Source organism: Anastrepha ludens, chromosome 4 (assembly GCF_028408465.1).
Source record: "Anastrepha ludens isolate Willacy chromosome 4, idAnaLude1.1, whole genome shotgun sequence".
Classification (NCBI taxonomy): domain Eukaryota; kingdom Metazoa; phylum Arthropoda; class Insecta; order Diptera; family Tephritidae; genus Anastrepha; species Anastrepha ludens.
The window spans coordinates 59750769-59772840 of record NC_071500.1 but is presented as its reverse complement, the minus strand read 5'-3'; the positions used below and the strand labels follow the sequence as shown (position 1 = coordinate 59772840).

Genomic DNA, 22072 nt, shown 5'->3' with positions numbered 1-22072 from the left:
ACCACCGCGTGCACGTTTTACGAAGTCCAATCGTTGAACCCAATTTTCGACCACTCTTTTGCATAAATCGGCCGAAATCCCAGCAATTTCGCGTTCAATATTGGCTCTGAGCTCACAAATCGTCGCCGGCTTGTTACTGTAGACCAATGACTTCACGTAACCCCAAAACGGGACGACTTGTTAAATGGACCGTAAAATGGCCGTAATGCTCTTAAAGTAGCAGCAACAGAACGATTATTTTCATAAAAAATTTGCACGATTTGCAATCGTTGCTCAAGTGTGTAGCGTTCCATGATGAAATGTATACTAATGAAGTTTACAAATGACAAGCGAAAAATAAAAAATATTGCGTCGTTCGCCCTCCCTATCGGAAAAAAGTTGAAGCGCACCTATTGAACAACCCATTACATCTACATTTCTCAGCATTTAAGATAGATTTCTGCTCACGCACCTTTAGTCACGCAGGTACCATATTTTTGAACCACAAAAAATTCTTTAACTCATAATCCCCTTCCAAAGTTTATAATAATAGCAATCTAAAATGATATTTTACTTGGCTTTCGATTTTGTCAGTTCCTAGAACCGATAATCCGGTCGATGATCCAGCAAATAAAGTCCGGAACTGAGCTCTAATAACTTAATTAAATCTTCAAGTTAAGCAAAATACCTTCAAGGATATTTAAAATCATATTTTAAGTTTTCTTATTAGTGAGGTGCTGATGTACATTCTGTGAAAAAGTGCATCGGTAATTGAATAGAAAAACATTGTTTAAATTTGCTGTATTTCCTTCAAAGAAGGCTCTTTTTAAAGTAATCCCTGCATCCAAACATTTTTAAAACCCGCGAATATTACGGTTATTATATTTGTGGAGTTCTTGAACAACCTTTTTATTTAGACTGGCTCTTTTATTTAGACTGAAAACAAGAGCTCATAAATGATTTTTCGAAATATAGTATATAGACATCATCGCCAACTAGCGGATAGCAGTAATCGAAAAGTCCCATAAAAAGGTTTTATGAAAATCCAATGGAAATTGTTTAGCCGCTTCGGACAAATAGAAAGCTGGGACAAATAGAAAGACAAGCAAACTATTTAAAAACGGGTTTCAAATTATTCTCATCTCATAACAAAGAAAGTGACAGTCAAAAAAAATGGATTTAACTTTTTCTCAAAATACCTGAGAAATATCCACCTTGAATAATCAATACAGGTAGCTCATAATTTACATATATTAAGCCTACAAACTTAGGTCAATACGGACACCAATCCGGTTATTTATAATATTATGAATAAAAGTGGAAAGTTAGGCCAACATTGGTGGGTGCGATTAGTAACTCAGGATCTCATTTGACAGAGTCAAGTGATAAAGTGATGAGGGTTAACTAGTTAGATTAGCAATTTGACGCCGTAATTCGGCCGTCCCTTAACACCAATTTTGAATGATTCTCTGGAGGGCTTCGGCCAGTATTTCGTGAATAACTTTGGTAATGCTCCCATGAGAGGCTTCCAATGCCTCAATCGAAGCTGGTTTATCCACAAAGCTTTAGATTTTAGATACTTGCGCGATATCATACGATCTTTGGTCACCACTGGTTCGAGATGAGAGATAAATTGTTCTCCGAAACTATGGAGATTTTTCACGGACTGTATGGCAAATAGCGTCGTCATGTTGGAACCAAATGTTGTGGAGATCAAGGGCTTCAATTTCCAGCATCAAATGCGTTTATCACGGCGCGAAAGCGTTTTACTGTTACATTGGAGCCAACCTCGTCTTAGATGAAATATGTGCCGATGATTCAATGGCTGTAATGGCTGTTCTTGAATGGCTTCGAGTTGCTTTTCAGCTTGAATACGGCACATATATAGCCATTGAGCTAAAAATGGGCTTCATCGCTAAATACCTTAAGTTGGACGATGAACACTTTTAACAGAGCGTCGGTTTTCGTAACACAATTGTACGATTTGTAACGTTGTTGAGGCGTAAGTCTTTAAGTAATGAAATGTCAATGAATACTAAAAAAAGTATGTGTCTAGTTTGACAGTAGTCACGTGGGATTCGTCAAAGAACCCTGTTTGAAAAAGTACCTGGAATCTGATCAACCTTTACTTGTATACTACAGTACTGGTACCTGGACACATGATGTTCGTCTGACTTCTGGCTACTCAGTAAACCAAAAATATAGTCCATGGAGGTGAATCTCTGCGTATTAATCTATCATACACATTAAATCTTCATTTAAAAATGCGTTTATTATTTATAAATCGAAATCACACAACAACCAACAGTAATTTAAAAATACTAATACTTTTTGCATTTAAGTTATACTAATATATTTTACATAAAATAATTTATCTTTGCTTTTGAGAATTCGATTCCACTGGTCGCGGCGGTGGCTCTTTAAAATCGGGATTTTTCGCCTTACATCGCTCCTCATATGGTTCATTTGGTATGACATCCGAGCTTAGTGCAATTAGTTTGTCCAATGGACATTTAGTGCCACAGTTTGGCACATCCAGCAATTCAGCGCAACCCTTTTCATTGTTTCGTAAATAAATCTGAAATTAAATACGGTATATAAGTGAAGAAAGATAGCCCAAGCTATTAAATCATAAATGTACACACCTCCACATAGAATTCACCAGTTTGTTGATTTTGATGTAGTTCAAACATAGTCATGACTCCAAAGCGTGGCATTTGGCGCTTCCAAACATTCAACGCCGAGAGTATGCTACCCACCGTCCAATCGTGACCAGCATAGATGAAAAGCTTACGATCGCTGGGATTGAGTTTTTCGCTCCGTTTTTCCAACATTTCTGCAAACATCTTCTTTAAAAAAGGACCACCCTTTATCTTCTGCATTTCCTTTGTATAACTGTTATAAACATAACATTGCTCAGCTAAATATTGCATCTTTTCCGGGTAGTAATGTTGCGTCCACGAAGGAAGTGTGTATCCGAACTCTTTCTTTTTAGTGAGTAACAAAAAAAATTATTTAGTGAGTATAGAAATTTATTTTTTTTTATTTATTTTACTTTATTATAGTGAATTATTATTGTAAATAAACTCAAACAAATGCAGAGTTAGCAGAATAGGCTTTCGGCTGGAGCATAGAAATTAGTTGGATCTATTTTTTATATACAGGGTGAACGATATGAAGTGTTACCAACTTCACATTGCTTGTATCTGTAAAACAGCTCATGACATCAACGTCAAAATTGTCCTAATGACAGTTCAATATATTGTTTTCTAGGCCATCAAAAGCATTTGCGTCTCAGTTTTGTTGATTTTTTTTTTTCTGTGATGGAATTCAAACGTAATAGTGCGATGTTTATTTATCGCACTATAAAACTTTACAATGCATTGCAAAACGCTATGGAGGTGGACCAAGAAAGAAAACCGCAATAACGCCAGAAATGGTTCGGAAAGTGAAGGCTCGACTTGAACGAAACCCACGTCGAAGTGGAAGAAAAAGAATTGAAAATATCGCAAGACAGCATTCGACGCATATTGAAAAATGAGCTCAAGGTCAAGGCTTACAAGTTCCAAAAAGCACACGATCTTTCACCCAGCAAAAAAAGTTCGGTGCGAAAGAGTGGCGAATTTCCTAATATTGTGTTTTCATAAACACTCAAAACGATCGTGTTTTCTTTACCGAACGCTCATACGAGAATTTGAGCCTACGTATGGCCACTCGAAGCAATTTCCCATCGCAAGTAATGGTTCGGGCCGCAGTGACCGCTGATGGACGCTCTCCAATCGTTTTTCTCGAGCCTGATGTCAAAGCGTACATCTACCTACGCAAAGAATGTTCGACATCGAAAAGCTGCAATCACAACAGACAGCCAGAAGATTCGCCACTCGACTCTCACTCCTGCTCTCGGAGAGCACTGCCCAACACACCGGCATGCGCGAGCAATGGAGCAATATTTCTCGTTCCCTACGTACCGCCGCCGAAGAAGAAATCGGATTCCGGCGAGCCATGTGGGATCGCTACAGAGAGCTGAAAAAGGAAGAGAGACGTATTATCCGACAGAAGAAACGAGAGGCCGAAATACGTGAGTGCGAGGAGCTTGAGATTCTGGCCAATAGGAACAACGCCCGAAAATTCTACCAGAAAGTTCGGCGGCTTACAGAAGGTTTTAAGACCGGGGCGTTTTCCTGTAAGAACAAAGACGGCGATCTGGTGACTGACGTACAGAGCAATCTTAAATTATGGAGGGAACACTTCTCGAACCTGTTAAACAGTGACAGCTGCGCCTGTCATAGAGAATGTGAAGATCCCGATACCCCAATCGTTGATGACGGAATTATCGTTCCGTTACCCGACCATGACGAGGTGAGAATAGCAATATCACGGCTAAAGAACAACAAAGCCGCGGGCGCCGACGGACTGCCGGCTGAGCTATTCAAACAAGGCGGCGAGGAGCTGCTAAGGTGCATGCATCAGCTCCTATGCAAAATATGGTCGGATGAAAGCATGCCTGCCGATTGGAATTTAAGTGTGCTCTGCCCAATCCATAAGAAGGGCGATCCTGCAATTTGTGCCAATTACCGCGGGATTAGTCTTCTAAATATCGCCTGTAAGGTTCTAGCGAGCGTATTGTGTGAAAGGCTGAAGCCCACCGTCAACCAACTGATTGGACCTTATCAGTGTGGCTTCAGACCTGGAAGTCTACCATCGACCAAATATTCACAATACGCCAAATCTTGGAAAAGACCCATGAAAGGAGAATCGACACACACCATCTTTTCGTCGAGTTCAAAGCTGCATTCGACAGTACGGAAAGGAGTTACCTGTATGCCGCGATGTCTGAATTTGGTATCCCCGCAAAACTAATACGGCTATGTAAGATGACGTTGCTCAACACCAGCAGCGCCGTCAGAATTGGGAAGGACCTCTCCGAGCCGTTTGATACCAAACGAGGTTTCAAACAGGGTGACTCGCTGTCGTGTGACTTCTTTAACCTGATGTTGGAGAGCATCGTACGAGCCGCAGAACTTAATAACTCAGGCACAATATTTTATAAGAGCGTACAATTGTTGGCGTATGCCGATGATATTGATATCATCGGCCTTAACAACCGCGCTGTTAGTTCTGCCTTCTCCAAACTGGATAAAGAGGCAAAGCGAATGGGTTTGGTGGTGAACGAGGACAAAACGAAACAAACAGTCGGCGCATTCGCGTATCGGCACCCATGTCACTGTTGACAGTTATAATTTCGACGGTGTAAAAGACTTCGTTTATTTAGGAACCAGCATTAACACCGATAACAATGTCAGCCTTGAAATCCAACGTAGAATCTATCTTGCTAACAAGTGCTACTTTGGACTAAGTAGGCAACTGAGCAGTAAAGTCCTCTCTCGACGAACAAAACTAACACTCTACAAGACTCTCATCATGCCCGTCCTAACGTATGGCGCAGAAGCGTGGACGATGACAACATCCGATGAAGCGACGCTTGGAGTGTTCGAGAGAAAGATTCTGCGTAAGATTTTTGGACCTTTCCACGTTGGCAACGGCGAATATCGCAGGCGATGTAACGATGAGCTGTATGAGCTTTACGGCGACATAGACATAGCGCAGCGAATAAAGATCCAGCGGCTTCGTTGGCTGGGTCATGTCGTCCGAATGGATACAAACGCTCCGGCTTTGAAAGTATTCGATGCGGTACGAGCTGGTGGTAGCAGAGGAAGAGGAAGGCCTCCTCTGCGTTGGAAAGATCAGGTGGAGAGGGACTTGGCTTCACTTGGTGTGTCCAATTGGCGTCGGTTAGCACGAGAAAGAAACGACTGGCGCGCTTTGTTAAGCTCGGCCAAAATCGCGTAAGCGGTTATCGCGCCAATTAAGAAGAAGAAGATGTCAAAGCGAATGCTACTTATTATCGGGAAAATGTTTTAGAAGCTGCTTTAGAGCCGTGGACACGCAAACATTTCGGTCGTAGACCATGGACGTTCCAACAGGACTCGGTACCGTCTCATAAAGCTCGAGTGAACCAAGAATGGTTAAAAAATCATGTTCCACACTTCGTTTCGTCCACACAATGGCTTTCGAATTCGCCAGATGAAAACGGACTATTCCATCTGGCCCATTTTGGAGAGCAAGTTGAGGACTAAAAAATATGCCAGTATGGATGCGCTGAAAAAAGCGATTATACGAGAATGGGCCAAAGTACCTCAAGATCACATTCGTGCAGCATGCAACTCATTTTTTGACCGTTTGACGGCTATAGTCAAGGCAAAAGGTGGTCATATCGAGCTAAAGTGAATATATGTTAAAATTGTAATCATCTTTGAACAATTTTGTCTTTGAAATCAATAAAAACTAATTTCACACAAAAAAGTTATGGTGTTTTGTTCACCTTGTAAATTCACAGCATTGGGAAACAAATTAGATGGCGGACATAGCCTAGAAGAGGTAGAAAAGTTTAATATGGATATCTCCATAGAGGAAACTGCACTAGACACAAAATTTTTGTAATAAATAGATGCCTTTTCAACACATAAAACAACACTCCATCAAGATGAAATAAAATTAAGTTCTACATTTTTGATTTTCTGAATAAATTATATATTTTCTCATGGTTTCTCATGTAATCAATTTTATATGAAAAATGTTCACTTTTTATGAAGAATTAAACACTATATTAGTGTGAAGATTTCATAATTTTTATCAGTGAGGGTTAAGATTTGTGATAAAATAGAAGTAGTAGAAAACTATCTAAGACGTATGGATTCAGAAGAACCAAGTTCTAATTTTTAAGAAGAAGAAAGGGGGCACATGGAATTATAAAGCCTTACTAGTGGAAATCCACTATTTACTGCTTTAACATATATCTGGTATACTTATATACCCCAATGCTAAGGGATGGAGCTGCATAAAAGTAGGCAATTAATCCTAGATTGCAGTGTTTTAAACACTGTTCCAAACATCAGAGCGTGCTTGCATCACACCGAGAGTTCATAGATCATAAGTTAGAAACTTATGAGGTTGTAAAATATCGGACTTGTTTCCTTTTCCTAGAAACTTCGAAAACCCCATAAAACTAGGGATGAGAGGCCTATTAAGGGTATGTTAATATATACTTGTATATTACTACGAATATTATTATACAGGAGCCAGTTAAAGCGGGGGAAAAATTATTTGAATTATAATATTAATTAAATTTGTTTTGTATAGGGAGAGTGGTGGGCCGAGAATACGAGGAGCGCGGAAGTATTATCTGAGTTTTGGGATAAGTTCGCCTCTATTTACCATTTCAAAAGACATTGGGTGGTGCAGAGATTTGCTAGGCAATGATGATGAATGATAAGCTAAAAGCGTAACTTGTTGCATATGCGAATAGATTATTGAACACTTCTCGCTTGAATTAATTTATTTTATTTCATTTATATTTATTTCAGTTAATTATATAAACTATATTATTATTTTAGCTTGATTTTAGTTTAATTTAATTTAATTTTTCAGTATTTTGCTTTATTTATTAGCCTATTTTGTTTAGATATATATTATTTTTTATTTTTCCGTTTTTATTTAGTTTGATCTAATTTTTTATTATGTTATTTTATTATCGTGTGAAATTGGATCACTTTCTGCTTAAATTATTTATTCCTGTTTATTTTATTATTATTTTAGCTTACTTTTATTAATGTATTTAATTTAGTTTAATTTCAGATAAATTTTATTTTTTATTATTCCGTTTTTATTCAGTTTAATCAAATATTTTATGATATGATAGTGTTTCATGTGAAATAAGACCACCATAATGTGCCGGGAATTATTTTTCATGTTCATCAATTGTTTGCCCATAGTTTTAAATTCTTGGCAAATACTATTATAATTATTACCTCCGCTAATAAGGTTATGTAAAGTGAACCAACTTCCTCAGCGCTGTTAATGGGCTTTCCCGTGAGTTCAGTTAAGTTTTTGAAGAGCGATTCATACCGCGCCAAATCTGCTCTCACCTCCGGCAACTGCATTACTTCGGCATATGCCTCAAAATAACGCGGACAGGGTGTTCGAACAATAAGCAACTGAAAAAAAAAAAAAAAAATATTAAAAATAAAATAAAATAATATCAATATAAACGATTTTTACAGAGTCTTGTTCCAATGGTTCTGAAAAAATTGGTATTGGTTGCCAATTGTATTCAGTGTTCCATTCCATAGGGGTGTCGTGTGGTGCGAAAAAGCTAGCAAGAACAGTGGATAGGGACATCATGGCGCGAGGTGAGCCTGTTGCTTGAGCATGTACGCCCTTAAAATGTATTAAAAATATTTTGTATGAATATTTAAATTAAATTTAAATAAGATCTGGTAATAAACTTACGCTTGGGGAGTAGTGCGGCTCCATAAATTTGCCATAACGTCTATTCAGCCATAGCCCAATGTCAAATAGTTCGAGCTTTCCTTTCTAATTATAAAAAAAAGTCAATTAATATATTATATTATATAAACATGCTTTTATGTGACTTAAATTACATATGTATGCATAGAAATATAGTGTACGCATTACTCACATTAGTTACATGACCCCAGCCAGTTGGTTCGAATGCATCATTTGCATATGGATCATTTGGATAGGTATTCACCGGAGTGCGAGCCCCATGACGCAACACCTGATGTATTAGATAATATTTATATTGTGAACAAATAAGTATAATTCTTGCGTGTAAGCTTCATTACTTAATTAGAATATATAATAAAAAGGTAGAAAATATTTATAAAAAATTGTGTGAATAAATTGTTTAAAGTTATTAGATGACGCACGTTCATATGTATGTACGTAAATAAGATTCTAGGGAACAAAAAAATTTCCGGAATTTCAATCTGGTTCATTTTAATGAACTTGTTAATTATACATTCTGTCAAAAAAGCACCAAGAAATAATAATTTGAGAACCCCGTTTGAAGGCATTGCAGAAATTGAAAGCAAAAATGTCTAACGGTAAATAATAAATATTGTCCGGGCGATATGATAAGTGTTGTCGTGCCCAAATGCAGCCAAAATTGAACCCATAATTTTTTCTTTAAGAGTTCTAGTATACAGACAATATTACAGATAAATGGAAAAATCGCGAAATTCAGTAAAATAAAATATTTAATATATTTTATAACCTTTATTGTATTTATTTTTCATTTGCAAGCGTACTTACATTGCAGGCAATGAAGAAATCGCTCCAATTACAGTTTGTTTTTCTACTGCGCGTTGTATTTGCATATTTTTTAGGTTTTTGTTTTGATAAATGAAGCAGTGACAGTATAATTTAGCAGACGATGCTGGTATCGTTAAGTGTTGTTTAATTTAACTGTACGAAGTTTTGCGAATAAAAGAAATATTAACATGCTATGAAGATATTTCATGCTCAATGCCTTTTCAGAAACATTCCAAGAACAAAGTTATATTTTGCGGTGATACTCCTCTCATCATATATTACATATAATAATGTACATAATTGGTGCGTACCCCATTTACTTGGTGGTTGGTCGAGCTCCTCCTCCAGTTTGTGCTTGTTTTGATGTTTTTCCAAAAATGATCACCCCTCAGCAGGCAATGGTAAGCCTCCGAGTGTATTTCTGCTATGAAAAATCTCTTCATAGAAAAACCAACTGACGTTTCGAATTGACTTAAAACTGTAGGTCCCTCAATTTGTCTAAAATTATCAAAACCTACGCCACGAAATTGAAGAGGAGCTCGACCAAATATTTAGCAGAGGCTTACGTGCCAATTATAAAGGGGTTTTCAATTGACGCGGGTCGATTTTGGCGCCCTGTGGCAGCCATTTTGTCTTGGTGACATCTGTCAAATCTTTTGTTTATTATTCAGTTGTTTATGCCAAATCATCATGACAAGTTATACGATTGGACAGCACGTTCAAATGATAAAACTTGATTATCAAAATGAGTGTTCATTAACGCAAACGTTTTTCAATTGGCGCGGGTCGATTTTGGCGCCCTGTGGCAGCCATTTTGTTTTGGTGACATTTGTCAAATCTTTTGTTTATTATTCAGTTGCTTATGCCAAATCATCATGACAAGTTACACGACTGAACAGCACGTTCAAATGATAAAACTGTATTATCAAAATGAGTGTTCATTAACGCAAACGTTGCGCGCATTGCACCCATTTTTCGGTAGACGTAGGGGCCCTTCCAATTTCTTATGGCCCATATTGAACCATATGGACCTAGACGACATGTGGTTCCAGCAGGACGGCGCTACGTGCCACACAGCAAACTCTACCCGCCCTTATTGAAAAACCCTTTATATGCATATGTGTACGTAAGTATATTATATATATACAGTAGAAGCCCGATAAGTACAATTGGAAAATTTCAGCAATGATTGCACTTAGCGAAAAATTGCACTTTTGCGAATTTCTCCTGTGGATCGAGGAATACCTAGGGAAAAATATTTTAACTCTATTCAATGCAATTAATGAGCTCAAAAGGTCGATATTCAAGAAAAATGAACACATATTTATTGAAATTAATACAAAGAGATCAATGCGGAAGGACATATGAGTGTGTGCCCCAAAATTCAATTATTTTTTTTGGAAAAACTTTGTTATTTTCGATTGCGTTTTCTCGTAACACTTTTCAAGTGCTTTTGATCGGATTGTATTGACACAGCCAAAAATTGATTCATGCTGGACTTTTCGGTTGTTTCTTCTTGAGTAGTATCTTCGGGTTCATTGGCTTCACTATCACCTTCATCTATTCCTAATTCCAAACCCAATTGCGGATTTCATCTGTGTCTGCTTCACCCACATAGTTTTCGACCATCTCATTTAACCGTTGTAATCCTCCAACAAGAAGGGGGTCGTCAATTTCGATATCCAATGGCATATCGTCTGGATTAGATTCAATAATCGCGTCAACTGTTGGGCTTGTACCCAATACGCTTTTCCAGCATTTAGCGATCGTTTCAGGGAGCAATTTCCCCCATGCTTGGCTCAACATGATCACGGCGGTTTTCAAATCAATTTTCTTCAATAGTTCATGTAATAAAGAATCTTTTTCACTAATTATGGTTTCCATTAGCAATGTTTTGTATTGAATTTTTGTCAAGTTAATAACACCTTGATCCATTGGCTGTAAAATCGCTGTGCAATTGGCCGGAAAATACATCACTTCGATCACACCACAAACTAATTCTTCCTCGGGCGGATGAGATGGGGCTTGATCCAGCAAGAGTAATGCTTTGGGTGGAACATCATTTTCTTTGGCGAATTTTTTCACTTCTTCGACAAAATTATCAAAGCACCACTTTTTGAAAATATCCCGCGTCATCCAAGCAGTCTTGTTGCTAGCATAATTCACCGGTAGACGAAAATTTTTAAAGCAACGCGGATTCATAGATTTGCCGATCGTTAATGGTTTTATTTTGTGGCTGCCATCACCATTTGCACACAAAAGAACACTGATTCGATCTTTGGAAACTTTGTTGCCTGGAGGACTCTTTTCATCTTTCGAAACGTAGGTTTTATTTGGCAAAAGTTTCCAAAAGAGCCCCAATTCATCAGCATTATGTATTTGTGATGTTACATATCCCTTTTCAGCGATTTTCGCCGTCAATTTTTCCTTAAATGGCTCAATGGCTTCTGGATCACAAGATAATGATTCACCAGTCACAGTCAAATAGCGAAGTCCGAAGCGTTTCTTGAATCGCGAAAACCATCCATCACTTGCATTGAATTGTTCTCCATCCTTTTTTATTTCATCAAATATTTTTAATGCTTTGCTTTTTAATATCAAGCTAGAAACAGGAGCATTTCGTCGCCGCTGATTCATCAAAAACTGGTACAAACGCTTCTCGAGCTCTGGATGATTGCCAAACCGCAAAGTTTTCCGTTTATTTCCAAGTGAAAATGAATTGTATGCATTTTCTTTTAATGAACGGGATTGTTTTTTTATTCGGCAAATCGTTGCGCAATCAACTTTGTATTCGAATGCAAGATCTCGTTGTTTAACGCCTTTTTCAATTTTTTGGAGAATCTCATCTCTTTCTTTCAATGTAAGAAAATGTATATTCTTTTTCACTTTTCCCATGATTTTATTTGATGAAAGCAAAAAAAAATGATTCAAACTCCGAACGATTGTTTTACCAAGAACCAGCTTGAAACTAACGCGTGTTGAATGTCACAAACGATTCGATGCCATATTTTATGATATCAGCGCTACAATTTTACAGTTATTTGTAAAAATCAAAAATCACAAAGCGTGAGAACAGTGTTTTTGGTCGCAATAATTCCGAGAACCATAACTGTGCATAGCTATAAAGCTGTGTCTTCGCGCGTGATGAACGCAAATACATTGCCGTATTAAGTAAAAAATTTCTTCGAACAAGAATTCTTTTGCGCCCGAAAATTGCAATTTTTTATTGCTCTTTTCGAGTTTTCTATGGACTCAAAATCGAATTGTACTTTCCGCGAAATTGCAGTTATCGGTATTGCACTTATCGGGCTTCTACTGTATATTGGATATATTGGATTAGGATCCAAGAGAGAGCATATCCATGAAAAAGGCCAGATTTGTGGAAATAAATAGTTACTGATTCTTTCACTACGAGTATGCGCCGTTTTAAAATTTCATCATCATTGCAACATTTGTGCAAAAACTTAATCTCTCTGTATTTATTTGATATGGTTTTGGTTGAATTTTTTCTCTTTTTCAAAAGTCAAAATAACACTTCAGCCGAGAACTGAAGTAGTTGTCATGATAAAAATATAATAACGTAGAATCGCTGAGAGACAAATTTGGCGTTTTTGAATTTTGCAAACCAATAAGTCTCACCTCAATTCCATTGTTTGTTTTGGTTTTGTTTTTTAATTCAAATAAATTCGAAGTCAAAAATATTTTCACATAAATTTAATTTTTCTAAGCCGTAAAAACGTAGTAGTATTTAAATTTCAGAACTTGAATTTCAATTTAATGAAAACGGGTCTGTCTACAGAATCGTGCAAATAATTGAAAACTCTTTACTCCAAAGAATTTATGCACCAATACTTACCATTATAAAAACTTATCCAGTCTCGAATAAGGCACTTGCATTCAAATATCGTCAAATCTTTCAGTTGCATAAACTTATTTTAGTCGAGCTCGGTACACAAGAATACATTGGAAACAAAAAAAATAAAAAAATTCAAGTTTATAAACCTGCCTTTTGTACCCTTTTGACAAAATGTATGCCTATAGTAACACTGTATTCTGATTTCAAAAATTATGAATTGATATGGCGATCCTTAAGTATATTTTGTTAATACTAATTACTATACTCGTATGTACATACATGCACATATTTTTATAATGCCTGCCTTCTTTTAAGCACAGACATTTCATTGATAAGTAAAGTGGCTGTGATTTTCTCACCGTGATAATATTCATTATCTTCACTTTACTAATTTATTGCCCTACGGCTTTTATTTAAGCAATTATCATATGAATACATTTGGAACTATATAAGCAATTATTCAAATACAAGGGCTGAGTATGAAGAAATGAGTTACATCAAGAAAGGAAACTTTCAGCTCAAAACAGAAGATCTTGTTTCGCTCAACACCTTCTTATGGGCCCAAATGGCAAAGGCAATATGTTGTAAGAGAGTGAATGCAGAAAAAAAATCTAAGGACAACTTTTGATTCTCCTAACTTAGGTTATGAATTAGGAAAAGTATTTTAGTAATTCATGGTAAATTAGCAGGTTGATAATTTTAGACGAGCTTACCGGAATGCAATACATATAATTTTTTGTTGATTAATTTAGATTTTTGGGAGTTGTAAAACAATCAAAACACAGAAGTTATTAATATGGCGAATAATTTTATAAAAATAATTTTGTCCTTCCATTATGAAGAAATGAATACAAGTTTCAGAAACAACAGAAGGTATTTTAATAGTCGAGTCTATATTTTCTATTCATGGAAGGCTCTATTTCCGATAATACATATCAGATAAACCTTATTAATATGATATGAAGGTATTCAAAGTAACGGATAAAAGGGGGTATATGCTCCAAGTAGAAGTCTATTCAGGAAAGGAAAACCGATTACTTTAAACCTCGAATGAGCTGGCCAACTATACCAAAACGTGTATATCCTTTGTTGCCGAGCTGCTCCTTCTAATCCATATAACGAATGCCCTTGATGGTTTTCCACATTTGGAGGGGCCTACAGTTTTAAACTGCTCCGAACGGCAGATGGCTTTTATGAGGTTTTCATGGGGGTGAATGCATTACCAAGGCAAAAAAAGGTACCTGCCACTTTACAAGTACACTTTGTATCCGAGAAATAGAAATGTGCTGAAAGAGTTTCGTACGACTCGAAATAAAATTTCAATTAAGAAACCCAATATCATTAAATTGTTACTGCCTGTTTGATTGGCCGGTGATCAAAACCCATTGTGGCCATTAAACATCAGAAGATTAAATTTTTTTTTTTTTTCAATAGCAGCCACTCTTGAGTACCATTCGGGATTCAGACAGATCGTTGGTTCAACTCTCGGTGAAACACCAAAATTAAGAAAAAGTTTTTTCTAATAGCGGTCGCCCCTCGGCAAGCAATTGCAAATCTCTGAGAGTATTTTCGCTATAAAAAAGCTCCTAAAAAAATATCTGCCGTTCGGAGTCCGCTTGAAACTGTAGGTCCCTCCATTTGTGGAACAACATTAAGATTCACACCACAAATAGGAGGAGGAGCTCCGCCAAACATCCAAAAAAGGTGTACGCGCCAATTATATACTCGTATATATATATTTATATATATATAGACAATGGTTAATTGCCTTATTCCTGTAATTTTATTTCAAGCAAATAAATAAATCAAATACATATATACTATACATATATACTTATACAATTCAGATTTAAACCTGAAACCTGCAAACCCACCTCAAAAAAGGATATATCAAGAAGGGATACCCCGTTGGAAGCGATAAGGCTTGAGCGACTATTCGTTACTCATAAGCTTAAAAGCACTGTAGAAACAACTGTTTTCGTACCAATTCCAGTTGGTAAATGGGCAGTTGAAAGAGCATTAAAAAATATTTTGTAATAAAAGTAGCTTGACTTTAAAACAAAAATTGCTATTTTTGGACTACTTGCAATTGGAATTCGGTAAGTTAAAATTTTTTATTTTTATTATTTTTAATCAAATCGAGATTTGTTTGTAATCCGATGAACCCAAAAATAAACCGGCTTCAATCCAGTGGGTGATCATGTTATTGGGCAGAGTGACGAGATCTTTCAAACCCATCCTTATATCAACAATCGACCCTAAGTACACGGCGAAAATCACGAAAATGGATCAGCAAGCAAGAATTTTAAGCCATGAACCGGTCATCACAGAAATTGAAATTGTTTGACTTTCAAGGTAAGACCAGCTTGCTAACTGTGTTTCATCAGCACGTACATATATTGTATGTATCTAAATGTACCGCATAAAGCTGCGAAAGAATAAAGTGTCTTTCAAAAGTGATGCCCAGATATCAATAATGAGTAATTCCTAGACGGTACCTTTTTTATATCATCTGTGACATTGCCAAGTCGACAGATATAAGATTTTACTCGATAGAACAAGGCATTAAAATTATAGAAATTTATTATGAAAATGATCGATCACTAGAAAGAACATATCGCTAAATTCGTGATTTTTTGGTGGATATAATCGTCCGAACGAGTCGACAATTGAAAGGTTGGTGAACAAATTTGAAGAAACTGGTTCGGTCAATAATAGAAAAAGTACTGGTAGACCAAAAACTGGACGTTCTCTTGAGAATGTTGCTGCTGTAGCGCAAAGTGTTGCTGAACAACCTTCAACACATGTATCTCGATATCTCGACGTTCTCAACAATTACATAGGCTGAATCGACTGTTCGCGGATTTTACCTGTAGACTTGCTAATGGTGGACATTTAAATGATTCAATTTTTCACATATAATTGTTGAGAGTTGTATTTTGAATAAAAATAGTGAAACCCAAAAAAATCTAAATTTTTACGATTTTTATTTTAAAACAGGCGCGTTTTTTTGCGGGAACCTTTACAAAATTTCGTAAAATTTGTATGTTAAAGTGTTAACTGATAATTTTTCTATTATTTTGTAAAAATACTGATCTTGTTTTCGTTTCTTAATACCGCAATTTAGTAATTTGTAATTTAATAATGTAATAGACTTTTTTGATTGACTAAAGAAAAATATTTAATTTGAGTTTTTTCATTTTCATGTGACATTGACTCATATATGAACCATACAGTGTACTATATATGTACGAGTATACAAGTATACAAGTATACCATAATTTATATGAACAGCTTGGTCACAACTTGTTTTTAAATATCTACTTAATAAACGTACAAAACTGGCGAAGGAAAAAATTGAATTAATGAATGCAGTCAGCAATTAAAATATGCTCGAAATTAAAAGCGAGTTGTTCAAATGAAAAAAATTTACTCTAACTCGCATATTCATCTCCCTCCTTAAGACTAAAGAAAAGCTGACATTACATTTAACCAAAACTTTATTGAAACCAAGTTTTTTTTAGAGGTTAGGTTTTCAAGATGAAATAAAACGTATATAATTTAATGTTATGGCCAAGAATTTAGCTTTATTATAAAAACAAGGGTTTGCCATTATGTTTTAAAAATGATTTCGGGCAAGTGGCCGCCGCGGCTGGCTCGAATAAATTCCAGCCGAGAGGCCCAATTTTCGACCACTTTTTGCAGCAATTGGGGCCGTATGTCAGCAATAACGCGCCGAATATTCTCTTCCAAGACGTCAATCGTCTTGGGCTTATCTGCGTAGACAAGCGACTTCACATAGCCCCACAAGAAATAGTCCAGCGGTGTTATATCGCACGATCTTGGAGGCCACGCCACAGGTCCACGGCGCGAGATAATGCGCTCACCAAAAGTTTCCTTCAATAAATCGATTGTTGCGTTGGCTGTATGGCATGTAGCGCCGTCTTGTTGGAACCAAAGGTCATCCACATCAACATCGTCCAATTCAGGCACGAAAAAGTCATTAATCATGGCTCTATAGCGCTCTCCATTGACTGTAACATTATGGCCGGCTTCATTTTTAAAGAAATATGGACCAATGATTCCCTCTGCCCATAGAGCACACCAAACAGTGACTTTTTGAGGATGTAACGGGGTCTCAGCAATGGCTTGTGGATTATGTTCACTCCAAATGCGACAATTTTGCTTATTGACATACCCATTCAACCAAAAGTGAGCTTCATCGCTGAACAAAATTTTCTTGTGAAAATCGGGATCGGTGGCCATCTCGTTTTGGGCCCATTCACCGAACGTGCGACGCGCTTGATGGTCGTTCGGCTTCAATTCTTGCACGAGTTGGATTTTGTAAGCCCGCAAACCAAGATCCTTCCGCAAAATCTTCCATAAAGTGGATGGGCACATCTCCAATTGCTGCGCGCAATGGCGGATGGACTCATTCGGGTCTTCTTCGATACTCTGCTCCACAGCAGCAATAGCGTCTTCGGTGTGCACTGTACGACGTCTCTGAGGATGCGTATTATCTTGCTCTAGTGAAACGTGGTGCGAAACCGATCCATGGTTAATCGAATTAGTGACTCTGATGGACAATTATGTCGACCGAATATTGGACGCAGCGCGCGATGCGTCGCGCGAACCGAACCATTATTTTCGTAATAAATTTGCACGATTTGCAAACGTTGTTCAGGTGTACGTCTATTCATTATGAAATGGCAAAGCAAACTGAGCATAAATCAAGTGACAGCTGTCAAAAAGACCATTTACGAAAAAAGTAGTGCCAACTTGAAAACCTAACCTCTAAAAAAAACACCCTTATAATATTACGATACAATGAGGGAAGCACGTGGCGCAGCAAAGCATAGCCGATAATTGTGCTTAAGAAAGATATAAAGTTAGACAATTTGATGATTGGAGTAAAAGTGTGATCTACTGTCCTCTAACTTTTATCCCTAATATTTCTCATACTAACCACATGCTTACCTTAAAATTTTCTAGATATTATTATTGAGTAATCATAACTAAATATCTGGCATAATAAAAGTTCCAGAAACCGGCATACGGAAAGCCGATGCACATATTTTGCATAAGCTTTGTGGCTACTCTTTTGTGTTTCTCAGAAAATACCATCAGCTTAAGATGCTTTATGTAGCAACATACGGGTGGTACAAAGAGTTTAAAGCGGATCGTCCTTCGTTTGGTGTTTGCCTCGTTGATCCAACCACCTCTGTCAATGACAAAAACACCGAAAAAGTGAGGAAACTGGCGCTCAGCTCTGAGATATAGCACCCAATTTGGTGGCTCTCTAAGGGGATTAGGCGAACACTTGAAATGCTGCGCTGGAGAGCTGAAGTTTGTCCAACACATTGTTGTCACTAAAAAATTCTTCCTTTGAGCCTAAACTTTATCGGATAAATGGATTAAAAATCATGAAAATGGTGCTTTTCAGATGAGTGAAAACCCCCAAAAAAATAAACATAGTCGACTAAAGATCTAGCTTTTGTTGAAGGTTTGTCGCATATGTGAGCGTACTATAGCGTTGGAGGGAGAAAGGCATCACATAGAAGTCGGAGTTGTCGCCCAATGACATCTACACCACGACAATGCACCGGCTCGCACATCTTAACTTGTTAGCGATTGTGTGCCCAAAAAGAACCTTCCGTATTCACCTGATAGGAGAGAGTGTGACTTTTTCCTGTACCCACTACTCAAGTTACCACTTCGCTTTAAGCATTTTGAGAATCATGAGCTGACAAGAAAGAGTTCGCAAAAGGTTTGCGTACTCTGACTAGAAAAAACAGGTATCGTAGCTTATTTTTTTCAAGTTTTTAAGGAATTTCATTACATTTATTCCTTATATTTTATACACTTAACTCCTTTACAACTACTAAGTCTGCCCCAAAGGTCCGCCTGCATTTTGTTTGTGAGTTATCTAATGCAATTAAGAGTGCCACCTAAACGTGGACTTATAAGTGATTCTGGTATTATTAGTAGACGCGCAGAGTTACAGTTTGCCAATTAATATGCGATTTAGTGAAACACAGATTGAATAAATTTCAAGCTAATTTTTGATTCGTCTTTCGCAAAAATTTGTTTATTTACTCACATTCATTGGTTAACTCACATGATCAATACCTTAGTTAACTAACTTATACTTACGATATGTAGCAGTTTGAGAGTGGAGTTCTTGTTGTCCACCGACACATTAGGGCAATCATCTTCATTCGTTAATTTGGCGGCCTGCCCACCTGCCCCTGTTGTAGTGTAAATGCAAATGATGATCACGGCTACTACTACACAGAGACTGGCCATAATCAGCAAATGTTTGCGCGTAATTTTTTGAAGAAACATTTTCGGATATTTTATATATAAAAATCAACACTCACAAACAAAAGTTTTATTTAAAAATGGCTCTTAATAAACCGGTCGTTAGCCGGAAGAAATATATTTTATAATCACACAAGACACAAAAAACTTCCAATTAAATTTAGACACTTACAGCCAGTGTTCTGTTTCTTTATTTTTGTTCAATTTAGGAAAAATGTGCTTTAACTGGACCACAGTTCACAATTAAATCAAGCGATTAAATGAATATTTTTATTGTACAAGCAGCACAGCGAAGTGCATAAGGCACACAGATATACATATATATTGCACAGTACTGACAAAATTGAATGCGCACCGGGGCTACAGTGCACGGCTTGGATTCACTCTTAACTCTAAATCAAGTGACTGATTGAACATGGGATTATATCTCAGATTTGAGGCGTGCAGCAATCGTTCAGAATTTGAAATGAACTTCCGTCGCTCGGCTGCGGTTTGTCCGGAAGGGAAATTAATGAATACTTCGAAAAACACATTTTGAATAAAATTGAAGAATTGTTGAATAGTTGTATTATTGAATTCTTTCAACCAGCTAACCTCCAACTAACAGCCAAACTTACGATAGACGGAATGCCATGCTAGCCAACAGCTGGCGGTTGCAGTTATCAGCCAGCAGCAAACAGCATAGCAGTTACTCTCAACTCTCTAGAATTTTGCTTGTTTACCTCACGCTCTTTTTACGAGTACTTGGATAAAATCAACCATTAGTAGATATAACAAGAGGTATTTGTATTCATGTGCATATGTATGTATGAGCTTGTTTTTATGTATGTAATCGGTACTAGTAATTCAAAATATCAGACTGTCAAACAACAAAGAGTTTTCATGGAATCTTGGATAATTTAATAATTATGTGCATACACAGGTATTTTAATGCTATATAAATATGTACTTAATGGGTATACAATAGGGCGGGTCGATTCAAAAACGCTCATTGCTCTGTGAAAATCGTATTCTAGGGATCAAAATAAGAAACTTTGCCGAAGGAACAATACCTCTAAAACGAATTCTGATGTCCCCTAATTTGGGTCGAACGAAAAATCCCACTTTGACCCATTTAGAGTGCTCCAATCGAGTCCAAATGTCTGACCGACCCCCACTAACTTTGGACGGCCGATCCACCCATGCCAGTGGCACACCCCCTGGAACTCCCCTGGGGGTTCCCCATACAATCATTTCGAAATATCACCATTTTTGGCCTTTACATGAGAAAAGAAACTAAAAAGCTCGACCCAAATTGGGGGACATCAGAATTCGTTTTAGAGGTATGGTTCCTTCGGCAAAGTTTCTTATTTTGATCCCTAGAATATGATTTTCACAGAGCAATGGGCGATTTTTTTGCCTCCCCACAAATCGACCCGGCCTATTATACATACATATGTTTGCGGGTATATAATATATATGTAATATATATATAGTTCATATATAAAATTTCAAGCTTTCAAATAACCACTACTTCTTTAAAAGGTAACTTTTATGAGGCAATGCATATAATAATTATCAAAAGTCGACAAATAAAAGCACTTATTTAAACTTTGTATATTTTGAAAGTCACTACTATTGGGTTACAATGGAGTTTCATTCAGTTATAAATTATACGAGGTGTGTTCAAAAAATAAGGCGAGTTTTCAAATTTCGCGGGCTACGTACATTCGACTTTCGATGATTCATTTTTTATGTTGGTACAGTCGTGTCGGCGATACGTTCACGATTTTAGCAATATAGCATCTTTAGTTTGCTTGTGAGAGGCATAAATAAGAAGAGTGTTTTACGTGTTCTTCGATCAAAGAAGTTGCATCAAATTCTATGTAAAAATGGAATCAAGTGCTCAAAACCACTGAAATGTTGCATTTATACCCTTTTTGGGTGTTTGGCCGAGCTTATTCTCCTATTTGTGGCGTGCGTCTTTTTGTTCCAAAAATGGAGGGACCTACGGTTTTAAGCCTATTCCGAACGGCAGATTTTTTGTTATGAGGTTCTATGGCAGAAATACACAACATGGGACGAAACATTTCTGGGACTCTATTTGCGGTATAGCCTTCAGAGCCGTCTTCGATTTTTACTTTAATTACATTACTTGCTTTCGGCTGTTAAAACGCGTTCCCCGTGACGGTTTTTGAGTGAATTCGATGTTTGATGGATGATATTCGCTTCGTTCTTGGTCAACAATTCTCAAGTATGGATGGCGCTGCGCGACTGTGTGTTATAATGGTGCAAAATCCACGAGTTGTTTTCCCACAAACCTTTTCTTCCTACGCAAACTTCTTATTAAGAGTCTGGCCGGAAATTCGTGTGGTACAATTCGAACGTCGCTTTCTTTTTTGACTGAAAACGACATGTTTTTCGGTATTGATTCATTCGGAGCTCTCCACTTGCGCGCCTGTTGTCTGGATTGCGTGCCCTACTCATAAACCCACGTCTAGTGTTCAGTAATGAAGCATTTGATGAATGTTGCGCCAGATTCAGTTTTCTTTATCATGTCTGGTCTGTCAACGCGGCCACTTTTTTGTATGAAATTCAGGTATTTTGGGACCAACTTTGTAGTAATACGGCGCAAGCCCAAATGATTAACAACAATGCCTCAAACTGATCCATAAGCAATGTTCAAGTCTTCTGCCAGCTCTCTGATGGTTAATTTGTGGTTATTGATCAACTTTTTTTTTATTTTATGGATGTTTTCATCAG

General features: G+C 37.1%; 1 protein-coding gene across 1 annotated transcript; it reads right to left on the bottom strand.

The window, feature by feature from the left end:
• Nucleotides 1-2251: 2251 nt before the first annotated feature.
• LOC128862554 (prostatic acid phosphatase-like) lies at nucleotides 2252-19957 on the bottom strand. The gene is made up of 7 exons (XM_054101253.1): nucleotides 19163-19957; nucleotides 8519-8617; nucleotides 8329-8412; nucleotides 8098-8256; nucleotides 7848-8033; nucleotides 2625-2966; nucleotides 2252-2557 (listed from the first exon to the last, which is right to left on the bottom strand). The coding sequence occupies exons 1-7, from the start codon at nucleotides 19352-19354 to the stop codon at nucleotides 2351-2353; spliced, it is 1269 nt and encodes a 422-aa protein (XP_053957228.1). The 5' UTR covers nucleotides 19355-19957; the 3' UTR covers nucleotides 2252-2350.
• Between the last annotated feature and the right edge of the window lie 2115 nt (nucleotides 19958-22072).

Excerpts from the sequence above, each read along its gene's own strand:
- LOC128862554 (XM_054101253.1), bottom strand. The coding sequence starts at position 19,354 with ATGTTTCTTCAAAAAATTACGCGCAAACATTTGCTGATTATGGCCAGT. Across the intron at positions 8,618-19,162 it reads CTCTCAAACTGCTACATATC|GTGTTGCGTCATGGGGCTCG; the intron begins GTAAGTATAAGT and ends CTAATACATCAG. Across the intron at positions 8,034-8,097 it reads AACCATTGGAACAAGACTCT|TTGCTTATTGTTCGAACACC; the intron begins GTAAAAATCGTT and ends TTTTTTTTTCAG.